Source organism: Lepisma saccharinum, chromosome 21, assembly GCF_977018435.1.
Source record: "Lepisma saccharinum chromosome 21, izLepSacc3.1, whole genome shotgun sequence".
NCBI lineage: Eukaryota > Metazoa > Arthropoda > Insecta > Zygentoma > Lepismatidae > Lepisma > Lepisma saccharinum.
This window is the reverse complement of record NC_139249.1, coordinates 27,511,294-27,536,311: the sequence shown is the minus strand read 5'-3', so window position 1 is coordinate 27,536,311 and position 25,018 is coordinate 27,511,294. Positions and strand designations below refer to the sequence as shown.

Sequence of the window (25,018 nt, the reverse complement as noted above, 5' to 3'; positions counted from 1 at the left end):
GGGTGTCATTTAGGAGGTTGAATTTGAGGCCGTGTTGGAGGAGGGAGTGGAATTCTGTCGGCACGGTGAGGTTGGTGAGGTTGATTATGGTGCTGGCGGGGGTGTTGGGGTTCACTGGTGTGGGGGTGAGGGCCGGAGGTTGGGCACCAAGGGTTTACAGTTTCTGGGTTAGGATCGCTGTTTTCTTGTTTTGCGACGTTTTTAGCATGAAGTCGATGTTTTGCTGGGCTTTTTTCCAGTCGTCGGGGTTGATTCTCGGTTGTATGTAATCACGGAGGGAAGCACATGTTTTTTGAAGTGATGCTATTTCACGATATTTATCACTGATCACTGCACTCATTGCCCGTTTTTCAGCATTGAACACGACCTTCTTAACACTATAGCTGGTGGCGGGTGTTTTCCACTTGAGGAATTTCGGGGTCACTTCACTGTTCCTGCATGCCTTGAGGAATGCAATATCCGCTTGTCGGGTTTGTATTTTCCTGATGTTACGCTCGTATTCCCGCATTTCCTTCCGTATGAAAGGTGTAGAATTCATGGTGGTTGCGGTAAACGCGGTTTAAAATTACTTACGTGAAATTTAAAAGACTTTCGTAATTCCGCGTTGCACAATTTAATGGTTCAATCCTATTAATTTCGAAGATCCACTGTCTTCATTCACAAAAGGGTACGGCGTTTGAAGCGGAGATGGTACCGCGTCAGTACATTGTTTGTTCCCGGGCGGCGGTGGTTGCGATTTTTCCCGTTCGGCAGCACTGGCGCGCGCATCTTGGTTTGCGTCGTCTGCTTCCTGTTGTCCGGTGGCGTTGCCAGTTGGGGGTTGGGGGGTTGGGCCGTGTTGCTCGGTAATGTGCCGTTCCTGTTCCCCGCGTGGCTGGAGGGGGGTCGAGTATGTGTATAGCATCTTTTCTTTTTCAGGTCGGGGATCTTTCTGAGGACAGGGTACCAAGTTGGGTGTGCTTGTCCATTGTCCAGGTTTAGTGCTGGTTTCTGCTGGATGATAGCATGGGTTTCTTTGATGGTGTTTTCTATGACAGAGCCGGTTGGGTGAAGTATGGATATGGAGGAGATGGTGTGGTTAGTGGAGTGGAGGTGTTGGGAGAGGCCTGATTTAGGTGTGTCGTTTTTGGAATCTTTTACATGTTCGTTAATCCGTTCTTGGACGGTGCGGATGGTTCTGCCAATGTAGGTGTTGTGGCATTGGCATGTGGTCTTGTAGACACCGGGGGATGCAAGTTTGGGTAGGTAGTATCTCTTGAAGTTGGGTAGTGCCCTTCCGATTTGGGATATGGGTTTATGTGCTACTCGGATGTTGAAGGGTTTGAGGGCCTTGGCAAATTTCCCAGATGTGGTGGGGTGGTATGGAAAGGCGATCCATTTGGGTTTAGGATTTTGGTTCGGGTTATCTCTGTTTTTTGGATGTCTGAACTGGGTTTCTGTTTTTGCGCACCACATGGATAGTTGGCGCTCGGTGTAACCGTTGTTTAGGCCTATTTCCGCGGAATTACGAAAGTCTTTTAAATTTCACGTAAGTAACACAAAAATAAGTTTGAAGCCAATTGTGTTTTCATTTGAAAGATAACTTTCTGACATTTACTTTTTGAAAATAATTTCCACCATATGTCCACCAAGTCTAACTGTGATGAACCGGATTCGATCAGTCCAATTTTGAACCACTTTTTCAAGTAATTGGGGACATATGTCGTTAATAACACGAGTTATGTTGGCTTCCAAAGCGTCAATTGTTGCTGGTTTATCAGCATAAACCAGACACTTTAGATATCCCAAAGAAAATAATCCAGTGGTGTTAGGTCCCATGTTCTTGTGAGGCCAATTCACTGACAGCACCGATATTTCCGAAGTGCTCTATACCTTTGGCGAACAGAACATTGATTTTGGAAATACATTTCCACAATTTGTAAACGTTGTTGCGGCGTCAGTCTTTCCATGATCATTTGCCAATGCTCACTGATATGAAATGACAAAACAAATGACAGCTATCCCTATCGAAAGTTCTATCACTTTTAAAAAACACCCTTTATGAGAAAATACAGTAGTTGACTCATAATCTTGCCAGCAAAGATTCTAGGTAGGTTTGAGTTGTTTTGACATTCCCTTGAATGTCCATCAGTTTCATGTAATCATTCATCCTGATGATTGATAGAGGGGCAGAGTTAACTGACACAAAAGTGTGTGTGTCCACATACTGATATCTGAAAAAATCAAGAATAGAATTACATATCTGTACATGTAGGACTAATATTGGACTTTTGTGTCAGTAACTCTTCAAATGTTTTACAGTGTACAAAATAAAATTTCTATCACATACACATTTATTTATATATATATATAATAAAAACACAGGAATAGGATCAGAAAAGGTGCCAGAAGGGCGGATAGACACTAATGATGAAGGAAACAGTAAACACTTACCACACGAAGAGAAATTATTCAATATTTCGCGATCTAAGTCGCATTTTCAAGTTGAAGAAGAAAGATTGGCGTTACTAAGTACAGAATTCTGTGCCTCTTCTCTTAGTAACGCCGACATCTGTACAGAATTCTGTGCCTCTTCTCTTAGTAACGCTGATCTTTCTTCTCCAACTTGAAAATGCGACATAGATCGCGAAATATTGAATAATTTCTCTTCGTGTGGTAAGTGTTTACTGTCTCCTTCATCATTAGTGTGTGTGTGTATGTATATATATATATAAAAATTATGGAGGAGACAGTAAACACTTACCACACGAACAGAAATAATTCAATATTTCACGATCTGAGTCGCATTTTCAAGAAGGAAGATAAAAGATCGACGACACTTAGAGTAGAGGCACAGAATACTGACCGTAGCGTCTCCACGGTCAGTGTTGCCAGAAACAGTTGATAGGAAACACGAAGTACTTTAGCCAGTGTTTACTGTAAGGTGGGTGGGTAGTTTCAGGGAGAGGAAAGAGTTACTGGTTGGCTAGGTTGAGTCCAGAGGGTATAGTGGCGTGCATGCCTGCTATATAGGCCCTTTCCCTTCGCCTGCGGAAAGATGTGTCAGAGTGGGGGGGGGGGTAAAAGATGGATGATGGCAACACCGAAGCAGTTATTGAAGGTGGTGTTATGGCTGTTGGTGTGGATGGCAACTGTGAAATCTGAGTTTTGGGTGGAGGAACGGTGATTATTTATCCTTAGATTCAAGGTGGTGGAGGTTTCGCCTAGGTAGAAGGTGCCGCAGATGTGGCAGATTTGCCAAGAAATATTTTTATACTTCTGACACAGAAGTTTACAAATGGGCACTGTGTTAATCTGTAATGGAAAATGAACATGTGAGGGGTTCACAGCACAAGTGGTGTAACTCCACTTTTTTGTGGAAATTGAGTTACATGTATAACTTAGAACTTGTTCATAGTGGCACCATTCTTGTTTGTGCTCCAACAGTTATTTATTTATTTAACAAGAATTCCAAATACAGCGTTAACCATTTCATGTTGGAATGTATAACAGTAGAAAAGAATAATAAAAATAACAAAATAATAACGTAAACAAAAATTACATCATATAAAGACCCTTGCACGTTTTTGTACAATAGCCTTTTAAAACGTCCCTGATCATCAAAAATGTCTATTTGATCTGTTAACATGTTGAATTGGCTGGGTAGTCTGTAGAGCAAAGAACGTTGGATGAGGCTTAACCTTTGCTTCTGAGAAGCGAAAAGTTGAGTGCTTCTTGTTTTGTGAAATGGCACTCTAAAGTTAATTTCCTGAAGAAGGTGGCCACTCTGATGGTACCATTAACAATTTTATGAAGGAATACATGGTCTGCCAATTTATATCGATCGTGAGGTGGTTGGACATTTAAAATTTTCAGAATAGACTTTTGTAGGTGTTTAGTGGATGGAATTTGGTAACTAACAATGGCCAGGAAGAAATTTAAAACTGAATTTAGTCTATCTAAATTTGAAATAGACCAGACCGGAGAACAGTATTCAATTTTAGGATAAACTAAAGATTTGTAAAAAATGCTGAGAGCAGACAGGTTGTTCATTTAGGTAAAACGATAGAGTAGACCCAGCAAACGCATGGAATCCTTCATGACTGCGGAGATGTATTCAGAAAAGGAAAGTTTCTCATCAAAGATGACACCGAGGTCCTTCTGTATGGCAACACTTTGAACACCATTATTATTTATGAAGCATTTTGTGTTGAATATGTTTCTCTTTAAGGAGAACGTCATTATAGTTAAACAGTACTGTTACCTAAATGTTCCTTTTTCTCAAAACTGTCTTGAATGGAGGTACACTACTTGTGCTCTGATGACTATAAATCATTTTGGATGAACAAGCTTTTAGTGTAGCAAGACCAAAAAGTGTGAGACCTCCGCGGTGGAGAGGTTAGCACAGTATACTACAATGCCAGGGGTCCTGGGTTCGAGTCCCAACCTGGGCATGGGTGTTGTTTGCGAGTGTCCCTTCATCATATCACTAGACCTTGGATTTTAGGTTTTTAACCTATTTTTTCCTTTACAGGTATGTAAGAAATAATAAGTGATGTCAGTCTTTCGTTAAAAACTAACAACTGGTGAAGTTTTATAGTGCCTTAAGGCGAGGAGGGATAATTTCCCCTAGGTCTTTCTCGCTGGGACAGCTGTCGATCACTGTTGCCAACTTCGCTCTTTTGGAGCCAGAACTGGCTCTTTCGTGCACTCGTTACTGTGAACTGTGGCACCTGCCCTCTACCCCACCATGATGCCACCACTCGCTCCGGCCCATAAGGAACAACCTTTGCCATGAGTGTACATTTTAAACGTGACGTGATATTCATATATATGCTGCATCACCCACACCCCTCTTTCCTCCCCAGGTATTTTTATATATAGAGCTGTGGCTTAAGGTGAAGATGTCAATATTATTATCCGGGAATCCTTTATTTTCGATTTCATATGAACATCATAAAATCATTGAGATGGGTAATGCCGCCAAATCTAGGTGGTGAAAACTAAGAATACATTTCCATCACTTTAAAGATAACGGTAATAGCAGCACCCCCACCCCTCTGACAATTACCCTACGATACACTTTATGCAGCCTTCGTTAATCTAGATCCTTGAAAGTCATCTTTAGCTCTTGGTGAAATGTAGCTCTTTTATGCACATCAGGTTTGGCAATACTGCCAGGATGGCTGTAGGAGGCAAGGAGAAATACATTACGCTTATAGGAGAATTATTTTACTCGTTTTCTTGGAGATATCAAACTTCCGATGGCGGAAAAAAATATATGATCGGGTAAAGGATCCATTGAAGATGATATTTGCGCTAGAAATAGTCGAAACTCCCATTTGTTTAGCCGTAACTTCAATTTGAAGTTGTCTCTCCATAAGGAATACATGGGATTCTGTAAGTATCTAGCTTAATAATCAATTTTAAAAACCGCTTCCACTTGCAACATGGGGAGAAATAAATGCATACTCTCAAATTATGCGTGGATTTTCTTTAGTAGCAGTGCCAATTCCAATTCCTGGTGCGAAATTGTCCCTCCTCACCTTAGGTTTATGCACATAAATCAAGCCCTTTTAAAAGGATTTACAGGATTTTTATGTCACACAGAGGCATTTGCTTTGTCATGAAAAAATTCAATGACGAACATGTTTGGTACGTACTCTGTTCATTTCCCTTCCTCCAAGTCCATGGTGATTTTTCAAAGCTCTAAAAAAAGCAAAATGTCTGTTCAATCCAAAGTGGTCTGATCTGTGTGGTCTTGCTCACTTTTGCGTCAGTTCGGTGCTTTGTAGCTTTCATGCCTTGCAAACTAACATTTCATCATTGAAGCTTACACCACTGACTATGTTTTTGTTGAAATATTATTTTCAGCATATAAGATGATGCTCACAGACAAAATTGTGGAGTTTGACTGGATAACATGAAAAAAGATTGTTGTGTAACTATACGGCGAAGAGTGGATTTAAATAGCAAATTTCCAATTGTAAGTTCTGCCATCGCTGTAGGTTTAGGCAACACACACAACGTTATGCAAAATAGTGCATATTTCAGGATATCGGTGGCCCATTTTCATTGCCGGTGACTATACCTAATCAGCATTTTTCAGGAATTTTGAACTATTTTAAGTTTTTTTTAATCTACTTCAAGATTTTTCGAGCTTAACCTTTTAGAACCTATTTTAGGAACCTAAAACCACACTTTTTAGAACCTAAAAATCCGAGGTCTAATCATCACTCATCCTCATGATCAGTAGTCTAAAGTGGCAGAAAAGTGCAGTAAAATAACAAAGTCGATCAATTAAGACCAAAAGTGAGCACCGCAGGAACCTTTATGGAGTAAAACAAAAATACTTTCTTAAAAATGTAAACATTAATTACAAGTAAAAATATACATAAATGGGCATGGTAAATGTTACCTCATGCTACTATTTATGAACTGAACAAAGAGTGGAGCTATCTTCTTGGCTTCGTTGACAGGATGCATCTTGGTGTAGCTCAGAAATTGCCTCCGCAGCCTCGTCAGCTGGGCTGGCGTTACGCTTCCTTCTATGACCACAGGCTCCGCACACTCTGGCACCTTCACTTCGCCTTCAATGCCCAACTTGGAAGCATCCAATATTGCCTGGTAAAAGAAAAAGAAGTTACATACGCCACGACATGTAGAAATTGTGGTGAAATATGCTTTTTGCACGTATGTTATGGCCAGATCAAGATCCTGAAAAAATTTAGACGAACTTATTACATATTAGAGTGCTGCATCGAGGGATATTTTTGCTCGAGCATTAATAGTTTGCACGGACGACACTAGATACCGTACGGAATTGGCAGCTTCTTCACCCGAGCGAACGATACTCGAACGGGCAAAACGATCAGTATATGCTCAAAACCCAGTTGTTCATATATAATTTTTCTGTGGTAGTGGGGCCTCAAATATGGATGATGTGAAAGACGCAGTGAAATAGAAACTTAAGTAAAAAATCACCTCCATGTTAGAATGTAATATAGTCTATCTTACCAATGCATAGCGATATATGAAAATGAAATAAATAAACATGGACTGAAATGACCATATTCTATACACTTGAACAAGTATGATGAAGCAAAAGTGATCCCATGCAGTTCTCTGGTACATATGTGGCTCCCACATAGCCAAATGGTTTATTTATTTATTGAAATTTCCAGAACAGCATAAGCGATTTTAATCTAAAAAAAATCAACAATAGCAGACAGAGGAGAGAGAGAGCAGTAAAACAACAAAACAGTACCAAGATTAACAGAGCTCAGTTTCACAATAGCATTACTTACGTATATTTTTTTGTAGGTTACTTTACTTTTGTTTTTGACTTTTTAGTAGGGATGGGAATGATTAATCGGTACTCTATCAGTATCGGCCGATATAGGCATATCGGTAAAATTACCAATCCAATATATCGATAAATATCTTATAATTTGTGGCCGCAGTGGCTCAGTTGGCAATGCATCTGACTACCATGCTAAAGGTCCCGGGTTCGATCCCCGGCCGGTTCAAATCCGGGAACTTTTCTAACGATGGAAGCGGCTCCGGCACTCACCCAGCATCGAATAACATGGGTACCTGGGGGAAACCCTGGGGGGTAAAGGCGGTCAGGGGCATGATGCTGATCACCACCCCCACTCACGACGGGATCAAGAAAGTGTGGGGTGTTATCCCCACACCCCCTATATGCCTTCATGGTGTGCACAGGGGAGCACTTTACCTTTTTTTTTAACTTTTTTAATTTAGTGCAAAATTCTGCCATTTTGTTCAGGGTGGCTACTCTATATAAGTATAATTCCAGGTTTTCAAGGCAAATTTTCAAAAAATGCAATGCCACAAGCAGATATTTTCTTTATTTCAACATTGTGTATTACCACCTCTCAACAGCCACACACATCCACCAGAGGCGCAACCACGTGCAATGTGATAGGGGAACTTACGGAGCTGTAAGATCATCCAGACATAATACAAATAATAGAAAGCCAAGAACACTTCCTTGTGGTACACAAGATAAAACAGGAAGCCAGTTACAATGAGTTCCAGGAAGTATAGCACATTGTTCTCTGTTTCTTAGGTAGTCCTTTAATATTTTGAACATGTTTCCAGTGATGTGAAATTTATTAGCTAATTTATGTAAGAAGTAATGATGATCCACTGAATCAAAAGCTCTGGACAGATCAAAATACACGACATGCAACTGACTGCAATTAGTTATGGCATTTAAGTATAGGATTGCATAGTGGACAGATTGATAAGACATGAGGAATTTGGGAGAAAGCCATGTTGTGCTGAGTTAATGTGAATTTCAGAAGTCTACTTTTCAGATTTTTTTTGTTTTGATCAATTTTTCAATTTTATATTTACAGTAGCAAGACCACAAACATATAACAGCTGATATTCAAGACACCAGTCTTCCAGAATATTTTAATCTAAAGGGTTTGAAGGCTCAGGGGCGAATCCTCCATGTAGGAAGTGTGAGGAACTTCCTACAGTTCATTTATACTTATTTCCAGTTCTGTACTTTTTAAGTGTTTAATGCACATTATAAAATTATGAGTGCAATGTAGGTTCGCTACTCAATTGTCAAGAGTCAATCTGCTATCACTTGCTCGCTCCAGATCTGTTGCCGAAAGACGGCCCCATCTGTCTTTGCTTGCCGCTGAGGAAGGTTTCTTGTCATACTACAGCCAGATGGGTGAGGGGCAGTGGAAGGGAGGGAGGGGAGTTGCACAGTTTGACGAGATCGTGAGGAAGCTCCAGTGGTATCCTCAATCAGGGATGCCAACCCTAGCATAATAATTCTAAACCTAGAAAAACTTGAACTTCGTTGTCAACTAACACTCTGTGTTTGGGATAATGGGAAAATCCAGCAGCATCTAAAAAATGGGCGTCCCTGGGAAACAGAGAAATTGAATTCTAATGAAGATATTTTGAGGAAATATACTGTACATTTAAAAAAAAATCTCCAGATCTTCATTGTACTTATCCAGCGGACTTGTTTCAAACTAAGGAAGTATGCCGACCAAGGGACAAGCTTTTAGAGGCCATTCTCTTGTTTTCATCTTTTCGTTATCCTCCCAGATTTTACAAGTTGGAACATTTCATAAAAGGAAATCGGTAGAAAGTTAGGGGGACAAATAAAACAAATGGCCGCCTTTACCAGTCATCGAATATGCTTCAACTTTTTTCAAGCACTTCACTGAACCCATTTTATTGAACGGCCGAAATTCCTAATGTTGCTTAACTATAATAAATAATCAACAACGCATATCACCACTCGAAAATAGCTGCATAAATTGAACTTAAAACTACTCGTCATCAGAAAATGATGATAATAACTGTATAATAATAATAGACCCTAGCATAATTTTATCGCATATGCGTAATTTAAGAGTTGAAATAGAACTTTTCTCTTATCAGGAGGTTGGTATGGGCAAAGATGTCCTCAATCCACACACGACAGTTAGGGAGGGTCTGCAGCTAACTTTATAAATACAATGACTAGTACAGTGGGATCCATAAGTATTACCGTGCAAAATGTCTATGATCAAGTTCATTATTTTTTCTCTTACACCCGAGTTGTTTTTAAGCGATGGATTTTTATTTATGCTGGTGCAGAAGTTGTCAAGAGCTTGTTTTGAGTCTCCTTTTAATTCTTGAAGCTCTTATTGGGTCAAATAAAGTGCATGAACATGGTGATGAACAATTTGCATGGTAATACTCATGGATCACACTGTACAAGGTACACATACAAGCAATATGTGTGATTGTATAATTGAATGCATATTTGAAAACTTTCCTCGGTCTGTTTACCATAACTTCCTCCACGCAAGAAAATCCATGAGTTGCCACTGAGAAGGCTGTAAAGAAATCTCCCGGGAATTTTGTTCTTCAAAGTTGGCAAGTCTATTGACAGTCCTAAGGAAGAAGGAGTGGGGGAGAGTTTGTATACTAAAAACATAATTTGGTAAAATGTCAGGGGTGAGGACTTGTTAACTGTCAGAAGAAATTCATTAAACCTGAAAATCGCACAGACAATAAAAAATATATACAACAAAATTCATACTTACTGTAACAACATCTTGTGTGATCCTGTCCAGCTCATATAGGAAATTAGTTGATGAAAGAGGTTGCTGAAAATATAAATATACACATTAACTCACTTCTTTGGATAGTGTAAAGGAGGTTCACAATTTTAAATATTCTATACTCCCAAATTTTTACAAGGAAGAACTTAGTGTACCTATCACATACTTGAGCAATGACAATTTAGAGAAACAGAGCATTAAATATAAAAAAATATCCAAACAACATCAATCTGAATGAACATACAATTCCAACTAATGGCTTACACTTGCTACATTAAATGGTAATACAATATGATGGTGCTTTAGCTGCTACTGCCATCTGTTGTTTTAATTTGAAAACAATTATCAGGAGCTTACTGGACAACCATGTTTGATTAAGATCATATGATTGGTTGGTCATCTATTTTGTATTACTACAACTACTGAAAGTCCCGCACCGTGGCCGTGCGGTCCAAGGTGTCATGCTTTGGGCTGGGTCTACGGGATGCACGCAGATTCGAGTCTCCTGGGGGAAGAGTAACACCATTGTGAAGAATAAGGGGGCGCTACGAACGAGTAGCGTAACTCTGTCAAGGAAACATTCAACAACGAATGGGGATTCGTTGTGCTGACCACATGTAACTTGTTGGATGATTTCTCACCTCAGCAGGTGGGAGTGAGGGCGGCAGTCGGTAAGTAGGCTGTTTCACCATAGGTTATTTTATATTACTAGTGCTGAAAGTGTAGAAAAACACCCACCTCATGCATCAATTTTCACATTTTTTGTCAGAATATGTTTAATTATTTGTCGAGATTGGATTTGAAGTATTGTTAAATTCTAGAAAAATGACGGAGACTTCACTACATGTTCAGATTTCCAATTGTTCAAAACCATACAATATGCCTTGACAGTTTGCAAGAAAAGAGAGTGTAAAGAGGTTAATAACTTCTTTCTTTACAAAATAAAATCACAATAACATGTACATCTGGAGCGGATATTAAGAAACAACATATCTACACCTTTATCTACAAGATTGAAACAATGAAATATGTTTCACCTTCATTTTGTATTATCATGAACAATTGACAGGGGCCTGTCATTGAATATAAACAAAATGACCATATAACCAGTATGCAAATTAACGAGGGGATGCTGGGGCCCACAAAAATGTTTTTCCATCAGAAAAAAAAATGATCCCTGCCAGGGACATTTGTATTCCTGCCAAATAAAATTGAATTGGAAGCATACAGTACACTATTTTCTTAACTATATGGAAAAAAACACCACTGAAAAATCATTCTGGAAAACAGTTAATTAACCTTTAAAAGAATTCCAGCCTACTTCATGTCTGAAGTGAAGTAAGTTTTATTTTTAAATAACTCATTGCTAAACTGTTTATTATTGTCTGGTGCAGAGGTTTTTCAAAAAGCTACCAGAGAAATGCTGTTGCTCTGTCTATTGCCAGCTTTATTCATTGGAGTTACGTAGATCACATTTCTCGCCACACACCATCATTGAGTTGAATGTGCGATAGATACGGTCAAGTTTGGTCAGTGTTGCTAGTTCAATGACTCTTTTTGTGTATGGATTTCGGTTTTCTTACACCGTAAATATACCGTTTCTAAATTACATCTAAATGTTTTAATTTCCTAGCTACTCAGAACTGGAAGACATTTACTAACTGGTAACATATGCCAATTTGCATACCTAACCCCCCACAGAAATGAAACAAAAATGGCACTGAGCGGACACCCCCCCCCCCACCCCCTCAAAGCAAAAAAGCTTAATTTGCACAATGCACGTACCGACTGTAGCATGAAACACACACTTCACAGGTTAAGCAAAGAATTGATTTTCCTACTTACGCACTGTGTTGATTGATTTGGAGGTGGCGGCTTCCTCTCGAACAGTGCAGCATACACATCATTGTATGATACCTCAATGTCCTTCACTGCAGTGAAGAGTGGGGCATCCCATCTATTTCTGCTGTCAGGAGGCTCGTAGCGCAACACGAGGGCATCGAAAACTTCTTTTGAATACTGATCTTCCACACTCCGACTCATGTTCCAATCCCAAGCAACTTCAGGCGAGACATCACAGTGTATCGTACATTGGGTGGTCTTGCATCCTTTGGATATGCAATACAACTCATATCTATAACCTAGGAAGAATCAAGATTCATAATTAACGACGTATAGAGGTCAAAAGTCACATATTTCACCACTGAATCCTCCTAACCTTTTTTTCGGTCTGAAAATTGGTTTATAACCTTTCATCATGTAATCATCTCATCAGTGCATCAGATAACGAAACGAATGATATTGGTGCAGAATCTTCACGCACAGAAGATTAAATTTTGTAAACCCATGCTTAGTAACACTGTCGTAAATATTTTCCAGTGTTATATTTAGACTATAATGTACAAATCAATAATAACTAACATGTTAACTTTTTTTCAGACCAGAAAAAACTGTCATGAAGAAATTATGTATGTCGATTTAGCCTACTATACTTAACTTTAACATATATTCATGAATATTCTAATCTTCCACCAAAGACGGTTTAGTAAGAAATGATGTTTAAGGGAAAAAATGCATAAAATCTGTGACTATAATGCAGTGCAACAAGGTAACTACAATAATAAACAAAACAGTCACTACAAACATGGATTTTATATCTTTACAGATCTAATTATATAAAAACACATTGAGAAGGCAAAATGACAGTATGAAATTTTCTTTCCATTGTGCTTATTTATTATGTGCCTGTCCCTAGTTCATCATAATCAAAATTTTATATAATGAGCAGGATATAATACAATACCTTTAATGTAATTGCCAGCATCTAAAATAACCACATCATCTCTTCCAATTAGCCTGCAAATAAAAAGAAAGAAATAGAGATAGTCTGTAGAAATGAAAGCAAGTTAATAATTAATCCATATGTATGTTAGCCAGGGACGTAGCTAGGTTGATCAGTTCGGGGGGGCCCAAAACTTAAGATTTTTTCCTATCAAACCATTAAAAACTAACAAACTATTAATATACCAGATAGACGTACATACGTATATATACAGTATGTGTATGTGTATAAATAAATTTACGGATATAGACTCGTGAAATCCACGGCCATTATTCGGGAATCTAAATGCAGAATGAACTTATTAACTTAATGGCATCTAGACAGTCTTTAAAAATCCATGTATTTTCTCTTATGTCAGATTTTTGAGACACCAAGAACAATGTCATTAGTCCTTACTCCTTAGATTTGTAAATTTGCTCGAAGAAAATTGAGAAGTAGAGAAAACCCTCTTCCGTCAGTTTAGATATAAAAAAGTGCTGGAATAAGGTGCACAAGTATGACAACGGTGCGAAAATGAAATGTTCGTGTAATGAGTTCAAGATAGGCATCCGATGTATATTGTTTATACCAGAATCGAATCCGGCGGTCTTTAGTCCAAGGCGACACCCTTAACCACAATTCTATGGGACATGCACGAGTCTTTTGTGGCATCGTACTGTACACATTGGAGAATGATAACTATATAGGTATATGAAATTTTATGCACACATCTAATTTCTTAAAAGTAATCCTCTTTGCGCGTGCAAAACTGAATATATGATGGCAATAGAAACAACAAAATTCCCGCACGCTCAAATTATTGCGCTCTAGTCTTTCAAGGTTCGATCCCTGGTAGGAACTCCAAAATTTATGTGATGGCTTAACATCGTGAGGACAATTGGGAAGCTACTTGAAATCAATATGTAAATGAATTCCACTCTCAAAACTAGATGGGACTCAATGTGATGGCCACGTGTCACCGAATGGAAAAACACTTCGGAGGCTTTGTCCTTCAAAATTAATTTTACTGCATAACTGTAGTTTTCTTTAGAGGCTTTTTTGCACAGTACAATGTTGTTTTCTTTCACCCAAAGGATTCCAATCCCAAAGCATGAGCATGACGCACTACTAAACCAGAGGTCCAAGGTTCGGACCTTGGACAGGTGTGGTTGCATCATGTCTCGCATCGCTATTCCTTCTGATCATCAATCAATCCCATCGTCGCATTTAAACAAGAGGTAGAAAAGCGGCGTAAAATAACAAAATAGAAATTATTGATTGACTTGGTTCATTTTACGTCACTTTTCTGACACTTTTTGGCTAATCGTGAAGATGAGAATGAGTTAAGATTAACGTGATGAAAGGACCATCACAAAGAAGACACATTCTCAGGCCGGAATTCGAACACGGGACATTCTGCTTCATACTGTAACCTGCTAACCACTCCACCACGGAGTTGTCGGCCCAAATAGAAATGAAAATTAGAAAATGCCGTCTTGAATTTGCAGGAACAGAGTTCACCAGCAAGGGCAAAAGATTTTCGCTCCCGCTAGGATAGACAAATAACAGAAAATGCTTGATAAGTAATTTGGCTCTCCAGTCTCCATATTTCATGATATTATTATGGAAGTAACTATTATTCGCTATATAACTTTGGATTAATTTTATTTGTATGTGTAGTGAACTTTCCCACCTAAACAGCAGCCACAGCGTCTGCATTTGCGGGTGGAGGCCAGAGTTGTTAAAGGTCCAGGAATTTTAAATAAATTTAATTCCCATCCAGGAGAGAAAATCAGCAAGCATAAATGGGTTCTGGACCGTAAGGAACCTCTTCATCTGTAACGTTTTCAATTCGGTCCATGAATTTTTTTGCAGATGAATTTAATTTCGGTCCAGGAACCTTATTTCCTGAAGAATTTAAATACGGTCAACAAACATTTTTTTTCCGGATCAGTTTAAATAGGGTCAAAGTTCCGCATTGAAGTGAAACAATTCGCAACTTGGTACAAATTTAGATTGTGCGAGAGAAAAGGTTCTGGTCCTATAACGGATTCCTACAGAACAAATAAGAAAGTATGCATTCCCTAATCTTTAACAATCCCAGGGTTGTAAATGGTCCAGGTATTGTAAATAAATTCATTTCACATCCGGGAGAGAAAATCAGCGAGTGTAAATGGGTTCTAGGCCTCAATTCAGTACAGGAACCTTTTTTCCGTATGAATTTAAACACTGTCCAAGAACCTTTTTTCCAGGATCAATTAAAATTCGGTGCAGGAATATTTTCAGGATCAATTTAAATACGATCCAGTAACCTTTTTTTAATGGAACAATACACTACTAGGACCGAATTTAAATTGTGCGAGAAGAGAGGTTCTGGTCCTGCAACAGAACCCAATAAAACACATAGAAGTTATAGGTAGATGTACCTTTGACAACCCAAGTGAAGGCTAAATGAAGAAAAATCATAAAATATGCAGAATTTTGAAACATATTATTTCTACAGCATGCACACTACTATATAAAGTTGACTATATACCTCGTTTCCTTCCTTAATTGAAATGTGGCTTATTCTTCATCACATGTGAGATCAACCACTCTGAGAGTCAAACCCGGTCTCCTGTGTGGTAGTCGGACACCAATTTAGAAAGTCAATCTGTTGGACATTTGGTCGATCAGTCGAACCTACTCAATATTTTCGAGAGGAAAACGAGCTGGCAGCTTCACACTCGAAATTTCACTTCGCCTACCCCCGTGGCGGAGTGGTTAGCACATGCCAGGTGTGCCGGGTTCGAATTCCGGACTCAGCATGGGTGTTTGTGAGTGTCCATTGATCAATTTAATCATATCATCACTCGTCCCCATCTTTGCAATTAGCCAAATGTGGCAGAAGAGCAAAGTAAAATGAACCAAATCAATCGAAATTTCACTCGCAATGCATGAAAATGAGATCTCAAGCACTCCGTGATCCTACCGGAATCTCACGTTTACAAAAGCTAACTATAAAATCACTTCTCGGATCAAACTCTTCTTCGAACTAGCTGACAGTCATCAATTGTCGACCAATCAACACGTAGGGCAAAAAGAAGCACGACATAAAGTCGGTACATTACAAAGGCTTATGACCTTTCCCTTCATTGCAGGTTATGAGCACAAGGGTTGAGTGTGGGAACCTGAAGGAACTGCGACATCTCTGTCATTCATCTCCCGCCAGAAAAGGGACAAACAGTAGAATTTTGTCTCTTGCAATTTGAAAAGCCTATGTCCATGCTGAACCATAAAGTAATTAACCCAGAAAGTCCTAGCTACCTGCAGTGCGTTTCGGAGCCAGATGAAGAGAAGATTTTGTGGGAAGGGGGTGACCTGGCTTAGGCCCCCTGGTGTGCATGAAGGGAAAGTGTGTTTTCAAAAGATCCCCGACTTCCCAGAAAGGGACGGCCCATAAAATCACTGCATTTCCTACCAACGCATCCGTTTGTGTTCAACCAAAGTGTATGTCACCGTAGGATCAGAGTGCTTCGAGTTTTGTCGGGTGCAGGACTTCTTGAGTCTTTTGTCAACATGGTGCCAATCAGAGTTTCTTTCTGCCAAGGTCGTTGCACCTATGAATCGGCTCTTCAGCTTGAGTGGCAAAAGACATGTTGTACGGAGGAAAGTTGCACCGCAAAAAATACCTTCTTAAATACGAAGAAACCTGGAAAACATCCACAGATATTTATTCGGGGGTGGTCCCTTCGACAAAACATCAATATTCTAAAAATTCTTCGAACGGACTGTGTAAAACATTGCAATACTCCAAAAACTGAACCTGCTCTGCAACACAAGGAAAATGCCTCATTTAGCAATCAATGTGCCTTTGATAAGTTCGTAAGTTCAGTATGGCACTACATTTTAAATAATGCTGATGGAATAAATCAATAAAGTTTGTTAAATGAAAACGACTCCTTACCACAATATAATTATTCTTTACGGATATCCCCTATAACAGTTGGGGGTTCGACGTGCTGACCCCACGTCACCCCGTTACTGGTTAAAGATCTCCACACCTCTAGGTAGGATTGTGGGAGGGACAGGCAGACGGGAGATAGACCAAGGCATTCCAGGGCTGTCGAACCACGGGTCATTATTTATTTATAGATGCTTAAATATATGTGCAACCTCACATGTCTTTGCAGTGATTTATTGCAAGGGTTTGTCATTGTCCTTGACTCAACAAAATAAGCTTACTGTGTGAGGCAGATTCATACGAACCAAAAATACCCAAAATAATAACAATAATAGTAATAATTTACTTCAAAATTACAAAAATGTATTTACTTGTTCTTGTTTAAATTTTCGGTTCTTCGAAAAGTTTGTTAAGGAGTTGAGTTGGTGATTTTAAGTCCACTTTATGCACAGTAAGGCAAATCGGGACTGGACCTACAGTTTAAAGTAAGATCCTAACCACTGTGTACCTCCACCCATGTATCGAACCCGGGACCCCTCCATTACAAGGCAACAACGATATCACTGCGCAATCGGGGAGGCATCGTTTGTTAAAGAGGATTCTCAAAATCGGTCTTGACGATATCGAGAAAAATATGCGACTCGAGAAATCGTACAGTTTGTGAAGATAATTACTTTTAACACGTTGCGTGTTTTAGACTGTTTCAATAGTAGAATAGATATTTGGTGCGAATAATACTACTTAAATGGAGATATGAGGCATCCTGCTACCATTATACTTATTTAGTGTGTATTGCACTCTGATTCGGGACCAGTTGTATCTGTTTGCATATATGTCGTTTACCGCTGCACAAGCGGTCGTTCTTCAATCTACTCAAGCCCAAAACATTGTTTGGACGCAACGGCAACGGCAACACTCAACGCCCAACCCTGCCTGTTGTTGGCCTGCGACTGCTAGGGGTGGAAAGACAGCTCCCTCAAAATTCCGAGAAACAACGAAGTTCTAGGTTCCTACACTGACATCCACTATAGCTAGAACCAGGAAAGCGAGAACGAAATGTGGTTTTGGGTTCGTGCCACTCAAATTAAGAACAGTGTTTCTAACTGAAAGAAAAAAACTGAAAAACTATTTTGCAATATTTGTCATGAAAGTAAAATTTTCAGCAAATATTGAACAGTTTGCTAGGGCCACGTGAATGTTTCGGGGGGCCAGTGCCCCCCCGGGCCCCCCCTAATGACGTCCCTGATGTTAGCAGAAGCAAGACGATGTTACAGATTTTTAAAGATTGTTTATCTGATACTTACAAAAATGTGTGGTTTTGTTTACAGATCTAATGTTGGCAATTATATTTTGTAATTGGTTATTTTATTTCAATGTATCCTTAGTTTCTTAAGAGAAATGGATATGAACTGAAGCATTGAGCAATTACAAAGGTTTAGCCATGACAAAACAGTTCTTATTAATATTTGCAAGATGACAGTGGCTACATGGACAATTTAAAGAGAAAAGATTTAATTCATAGTCATAGAGCGAATTGGTAGAATACATTAGATCTTACTCTCAAAATTAATACACACTTTGTTATGCCTCAATGCAATGGTAGTTAGGTAGCCACTACGTATCATACCAAAGATCGTTCATTTTTATATCATTGTTGCAAAATGAATATTCATTCTTTTCGATTGCTTCTAGGGCTGAGCCGATACTAGTGGTATCAGTATCGGAAAGTATCGGTTGAAATCTATTTACCAATACCAAACGATACTTTACTGGTGTTTTGGTCTTTCATGGGACTTGCAAAAATGTTATACGACACTTTTACCGAGTCCAATTATGGTAAGACTCTACTTTACATCCTTTTCCTAAGGAATACGTGTCATATATCGTTGGAAAGCTTATTGTATAAGAAATTGAACAACATAAAAATCCAAAGTGAGGAAAAATTACCTGGAGGAGGAAATCGATAAAAACCGATGTTGTCCGGATATGTGTAATTGAACGTACTGAGGAAATTTTTCGATGATGAAGCACATATTTAGGGGTGAAATGAGTGCTAATGGAACCTAACCTAACCTAACCTCGTCCCTATGAATGGTTTGTGGGGCTATTGTGAATGGTTTGTGGGGCTACCCATGAATGGTTAGTGGGGCTATCGTGTGAACAGAAAGTGTAAAAAGAAAAAGGTATTTACCCAAAGAGATGCCAGATTACTGGGGATAAACGTATTTTACACTATCTACAAGTTTTGTAACCTGTTCTTTTTCATGCACCATACACACGCACAACGCACCGCGATCGCAAAGAAGCAATCACCATGCAGAACGCAAAGCAGCAAAATACACGCATTCACAACGTGGACACAAAGCCAAGCCTGCAGTGTTGTTAACCCCCATCGGTTACCACCAAAAGGCAATAAGGACGTAGAGTCTAGCCCCAATGATAATGGATATTATGCAAAATTTAAAGTTTAGCATGAACAACTGGAAGCTGTTACTACATAACATATTTTAATGGTAACGGTTCAGATTGTTTTATGATTTTTTTCAAATTGTCCTAGCAGGAACACCAATTATCGTAGAATTTTGGCAATCATTGTCACACGAAATTTGAACCTTCCTTAAAGTAATGAGCACTGATTGGATTTCGAAAAAAATTATTTATGTTGAAAAAACAACTTAAATATTACATTACGCACGCTTCCCATGGACAATATTTTCCATTGACAAGCGACTGTAAGTATCGTAGATTAGTGGGAATTAATGTACACCTCAATGCAATGGTAGTTAGGTAGCCACTACATATCATACCAAAGATCATTCATTTTTATATCATTGTTGCAAAATGAATATTCATTCTTTTCGGTTGCTTCTAGGGCTGAGCTGATACTAGTGGTATCAGTATCGGAAAGTATCGGTTGAAATTTATTTACCAATACCAAACGATACTTTACTGGTGTTTTGGTCTTTCATGGGACTTGCAAAAATGTTATACGACACTTTTGCCGAGTCCAATTATCGTAAGACTCTACTTTACATGGTCAAAACAATTAGGGGAGCAAGCAAGAAATCCCAAAACCAAAGTTGGTAAGTCAAAAGTAGCAATGTATTTTGATTAGGTGAGTGTGTCCTCAACCAGTACAATACATGTCTATTGAGTCATTAGCACAACAGAGTTCTAGGGGTGATTTCTGCAAGGTACTGCACAAAATCAGGAGTACAGCACGGTGATAAGACAACAGAAATGGACAGATACGCAACAGATCCATACCTCTAATAAGGCGTGTGGTCGCCATGAACTGCTATGACAGCTGCACATCTGTTTTGCATGGAACCAATAAAGTTATCAACAACAGGCTGCGGGATATTCACCCATTCCTCCAGAAGGGCCATTTCCAACTGTTGCACAGTTGTAGGTGGCGCTGGCCGAGCAGCAATGCGCCTTCCGAGTGTGTCCCACACATGATCAATGGGATTCAAGTCTGGGGAGGACGCTGGCCATACCATTCGTTCGATACCCTCATCCCGTAGCATGGCGTCAACCAGACGTGCTCGGTGAGGTTGGGCATTATCGTCCACAAAAATGAAACGATCACCAATATCTGCAGCCATTGGGACAACATGAGGCCGGAGGATCTCATCCCGGTACCGTAAGGCTGTCAAAGTACCGTTCCGGATAATGTGCAGGGGGGTACGTCGACCAACACTGATCCCTGCCCATACCATTAAGCCACTGCCACCATACTGAGACACTTCGCGCACATGTGCGGGATAATTGCGAGTCCCACGTTCCCTCCAGATGAGAATGTGTCGATTATCTGACTGGAGACTGAAACGTGACTCATCCGAGAAGAGAACTGAACTCCACTCTCCATGTCCCCACTCACAATGTTCCACAGCCCACTGTCTGCGGCCCCTACGGTGTTGGGCATTCAGAGGGATACACACCATTGGTCTTCTTGCATAAAGACCCCTTTCCCGCAGGCGATTTCGTACAGTTTGGCCCGAGACTCTTCGTCCTGTTGCCAAAACAAGGCCACGTTGCAAGTCAGTTGCAGTTTTCTGCCTATTCCTGCGAGCCGACAATGCTAAGTACCGGTCTTCCCTAACCGTTGTTGACCGTGGGTGACCTTGCCCAGGCCTCCTTAATACTGTACCTGTCTGTTGAAATTGTGTCCACAACCTGGAAATGTTGTGGACACAACTCTGCAACAGTTGGAAATGGCCCTTCTGGAGGAATGGGTGAATATCCTGCAGCCTGTCGTTGATAACTTTATTGGTTCCATGCAAAACAGATGTGCAGCTGTCATAGCAGTTCATGGCGACCACACGCCTTATTAGAGGTATGGATCTGTTGCGTATCTGTCCATTTCTGTTGTCTTATCACCGTGCTGTACTCCTGATTTTGTGCAGTACCTTGCAGAAATCACCCCTAGAACTCTGTTGTGCTAATGACTCAATAGACATGTATTGTACTGGTTGAGGACACACTCACCTAATCAAAATACATTGCTACTTTTGACTTACCAACTTTGGTTTTGGGATTTCTTGCTTGATCCCCTAATTTTTTTGACCAGTATAGAAGTAAATCGGAACCTTAATAGAATGCATTTAAGGACTTTATATTAATGCTAAGAGAACCAAACCTGGCCTGCCCAACCTAACTACAAAAGCATATAGTGAACAATACCTTAAGTAATCGCTAAAACTCTGCAGTATGTGTTAACAGACATAAATCGAAATCGAACCATGTAAAAATTGCATGCATAGCACGAAGAAATCGGATTAAAACAAAAGGAACTTGGAACGATCAATATTTTAACAAGTTTTAATTATTACAATTTGCAAGCAGCAGCGTCAGTGGGAATTTGTATGAGTTTCAGTTCTGCCCTAGTTGCTTCTTTAACATTTTCAATAACATACCTACTATTATGTAAAATATGCTAAGAATTTCACAAATAACTGAAAATATTCAACTCTTAGTTTTCCAAATTCATCACCTCAACTGGTGAAGAACACCTCATCCCTCATTTTGTACAAGTCAGTTAAAATATAATTCCATTGTCCAATAACTTCTGAACATTACATTCAAGCATAAATAATAATAATAAAAAAAAGGGCGACTAGTGTATCATGGACTACATAATCCAATAACATTTTCAAGAAAACATTAATAACAGAAACTACCAACCGCTGGGTCTGTGATTTCAGAATGCCTCTGATTTCCTTCTCCTTGAGAGAATCTGCAAATTAAACAAAATATGTATTATTTACAGGGAAAAAAAGTTCCTAGAAATCTAGGTTACCACAACTTTACACCAAAGTTTCAATTAGGTAACGGTTCAGATTGTTTTGTGATTATTTTCAAATTCTCCTAGCAGGAAGACTAATTATCGTAGAATTTTGGCAATCATTGTCACACCTTGAACCTTCCTTAAAGTAATGAGCTCTGTTTGGATTTCAAAATAAGTTATTTATATTGGAAAAAAAAAAAGTTAAAAATTACCTTACACAAGCATGCGCGCTTCACATGAACAATGTATTTTCCATTGACAAGAGACTGTAAGTATCGTAGGCTAGTGAGAATTAATGTAGATGAAAATCGGAACTTTAGTAGAAAGCAGGTAGGGACTTTATTTTAAGGCCAGGACTATTTTCACCAGGTGGTGAGAATACCATGTAGAGCTATTTATGAACAGCATATGTGGCTATTTTCACCAGCAAAAGTAATTGCATGAATCATACCATGACATTGTCCTTTATCTTATTTTATTATATTAATTGGCAGTGTTATTGCTAAAAAGTTATTTTAAATTAAAAATGAGTGTGACTACTACAGGGAAGTGAAATTACATGATCAGGTGTTGGGAAGTATTTACAGAAGTGATTTTAACACTAAGAGCCCTAAACCTGACCTGCCTAATCTAACAACGAAAGAAGCATTTAGGGACACTCCATATCAGAACACCTTGTGGTATTTTTCCATGGCATGCAGAAAAAAAGGGAGTACCAGTTTCATAGATCGGAGACACATTAAAATCGCATATTTTGTGTTTCACATGGTTCGTACTTACCAATTGTGTATTGCGTACATTGTGTGCATTATGCTTTTTAAACGAAAAGAAACAATTTTTCACATTCCGAGTGCTTTTTTTATTCCTTTCTTCCCTTCCAGAACACACAATATGGCGGGCACATCTTGACTGACATTGTGGGTATGCAGTGTTTCAACCTTCTTCACCGAAAAATACCTACTATCATGTTCGTCACCGGTGGAAATTATACATATACAGGTAGCTGACGGATAGCCCAACGAAACATACACAGATAGCCCCACAAACCATTATGCACGGTAGCTGACCGATAGCCCCACGAACCATTCACGGATAGCACCACGAACCATTTCCGATAAGGTTAGGTTTGGTTATGTTATGCAAGCATAGTAAAAAAAAAAAAGTCTGAAACAGTGACAGGGGCTTACGTCATCAAACATACGCAGCATCCGGTTGTCGTAGGGCAAGCAAATAAAAGCAATGGCAATTGTGCGTCGGTGAGATATTTCTCTTTAAAAATACATGATTTCCTGGTCAAATATATTCCACGATGAAAGAAAATACCTCGACGAACGTTGTAAACCTTGGAGAAACTCATTTCCGTAAGTAGTTTCGGTACTACTTTACTACACTGGAGACACCTATCAATGATTTATTTTGCAATTTTTTACATTGATAACGTACTATTCTGCGTTGCAGAACATTTCTTTAGGTGAAATAATGGATTTCTAACGAAAATAATGTCTATTTCTTACATACGATAGCCCCACGAACCATCATGGGGACGAGGTATGCCTACTAGGTTAGGTTAGGCCTGTTAGGTTAGGGTCCATTAGCACTCACTTCGTTCAATTTAGCATATACGGACAACATTGGAATTACGCACATCTTCCACACCCGGCAACAACTTCACGACGCATCCTCGACACATCATGTTGTAGCAGCAGCAATCGAGCGTATTGTGCTCTCATGCAGAAAGCAAATGGCGGCAGCAGCAATAGCGCGTCGGAAATAGATTTTCGTAGAAAACAACATGCATTCGCATTAAAATGGATCAAAACTACATTCCCGAACATCAACAACGCTACAGAAAATGATTTGCGTAAGTACTTTTTCCTGTAAATTTGAAGAAATCCGTCTCCGGTATAGTAAAGTGTTACCGTAGTTTCTTGTGTGAAATTGAAGAAATGTGTCTCCGATGTATGAAAGTGTTACCAAAAAGTGTTAGTCTAATCGAAAATAAATTACACGTAAACAACTAAAGAATACACACATCCATGTAGCAGGCCAGGCCAGGATGTAGATAATGCACATGCTCAGTTTAAAATCTGGTGAAAATAGTTCGAAAGCTAGCTTCACCACCTGGTGAAAGGAGTCCCTCCGTTATTTTAATGCTAAGAGAACCCAACCTGGCCTGTCTAACCTAACTACGAAAGCATATATCGAGCACAATCTTAAGTAATCGCTCAAACTCCGCAGTATATGTTAAAAGAAGTCAATCGAAATGGAACCATTTTAAAATTGCATTCGTATGATGAAATCGCAATAAAACAAATGGAACTTGGGCCAAATGGGTAAATATTTTTGAACGTTACCTATATTAGTGTTACCACGTTGTTTGATCCTGTTCATTTTATTAATATAATATTCAAGGATCAAGGTGCAAATCGAATTTCTAATTTTTTCCTATTTCGTTACAAAGATAATGGAATATCTTCCATTTCTCCCGTGTTACAAGGTGTACAGTAACGTACCCAAACACACACAACAAATTACCTACTATAAAAACTGCGGAGTTTTCTAGGTGCATATAAAATTGTAAAGTAGCACCACTATTTAATTTTTAGTGATGTACTTAAATATTTCAACAGAGAAATGGATTATATTTTTTTAGAAATACGAATGACAAGACTTATTTAATTTTCGCACAACGATACTCATTTGTTATCGGTACTTGCCCTGAAAAATATCCTTATTGCGTGCAACTTCATTTTCTGTAACTACATGGACTTTCTTCTTGTGATTTTCTTCGAAGGAATTTTTCAGTTTCAATGTTTGCATTGTTTTTCCGGAACTCGGTATACCTGTAATTACTACCAACGGCATTGTTCTCAAGATTT

General features: G+C 39.1%; 1 protein-coding gene across 1 annotated transcript; it reads right to left on the bottom strand.

Moving 5' to 3' along the window:
* Positions 1–6,320: 6,320 nt before the first annotated feature.
* On the bottom strand, positions 6,321–25,004 carry LOC146004364 (protein KTI12 homolog). The gene is made up of 6 exons (XM_083143158.1): positions 24,857–25,004; positions 22,037–22,088; positions 12,889–12,941; positions 11,931–12,226; positions 10,068–10,130; positions 6,321–6,603 (listed from the first exon to the last, which is right to left on the bottom strand). The coding sequence occupies exons 1-6, from the start codon at positions 25,002–25,004 to the stop codon at positions 6,394–6,396; spliced, it is 822 nt and encodes a 273-aa protein (XP_082999284.1). The 3' UTR covers positions 6,321–6,393.
* Positions 25,005–25,018: the final 14 nt, after the last annotated feature.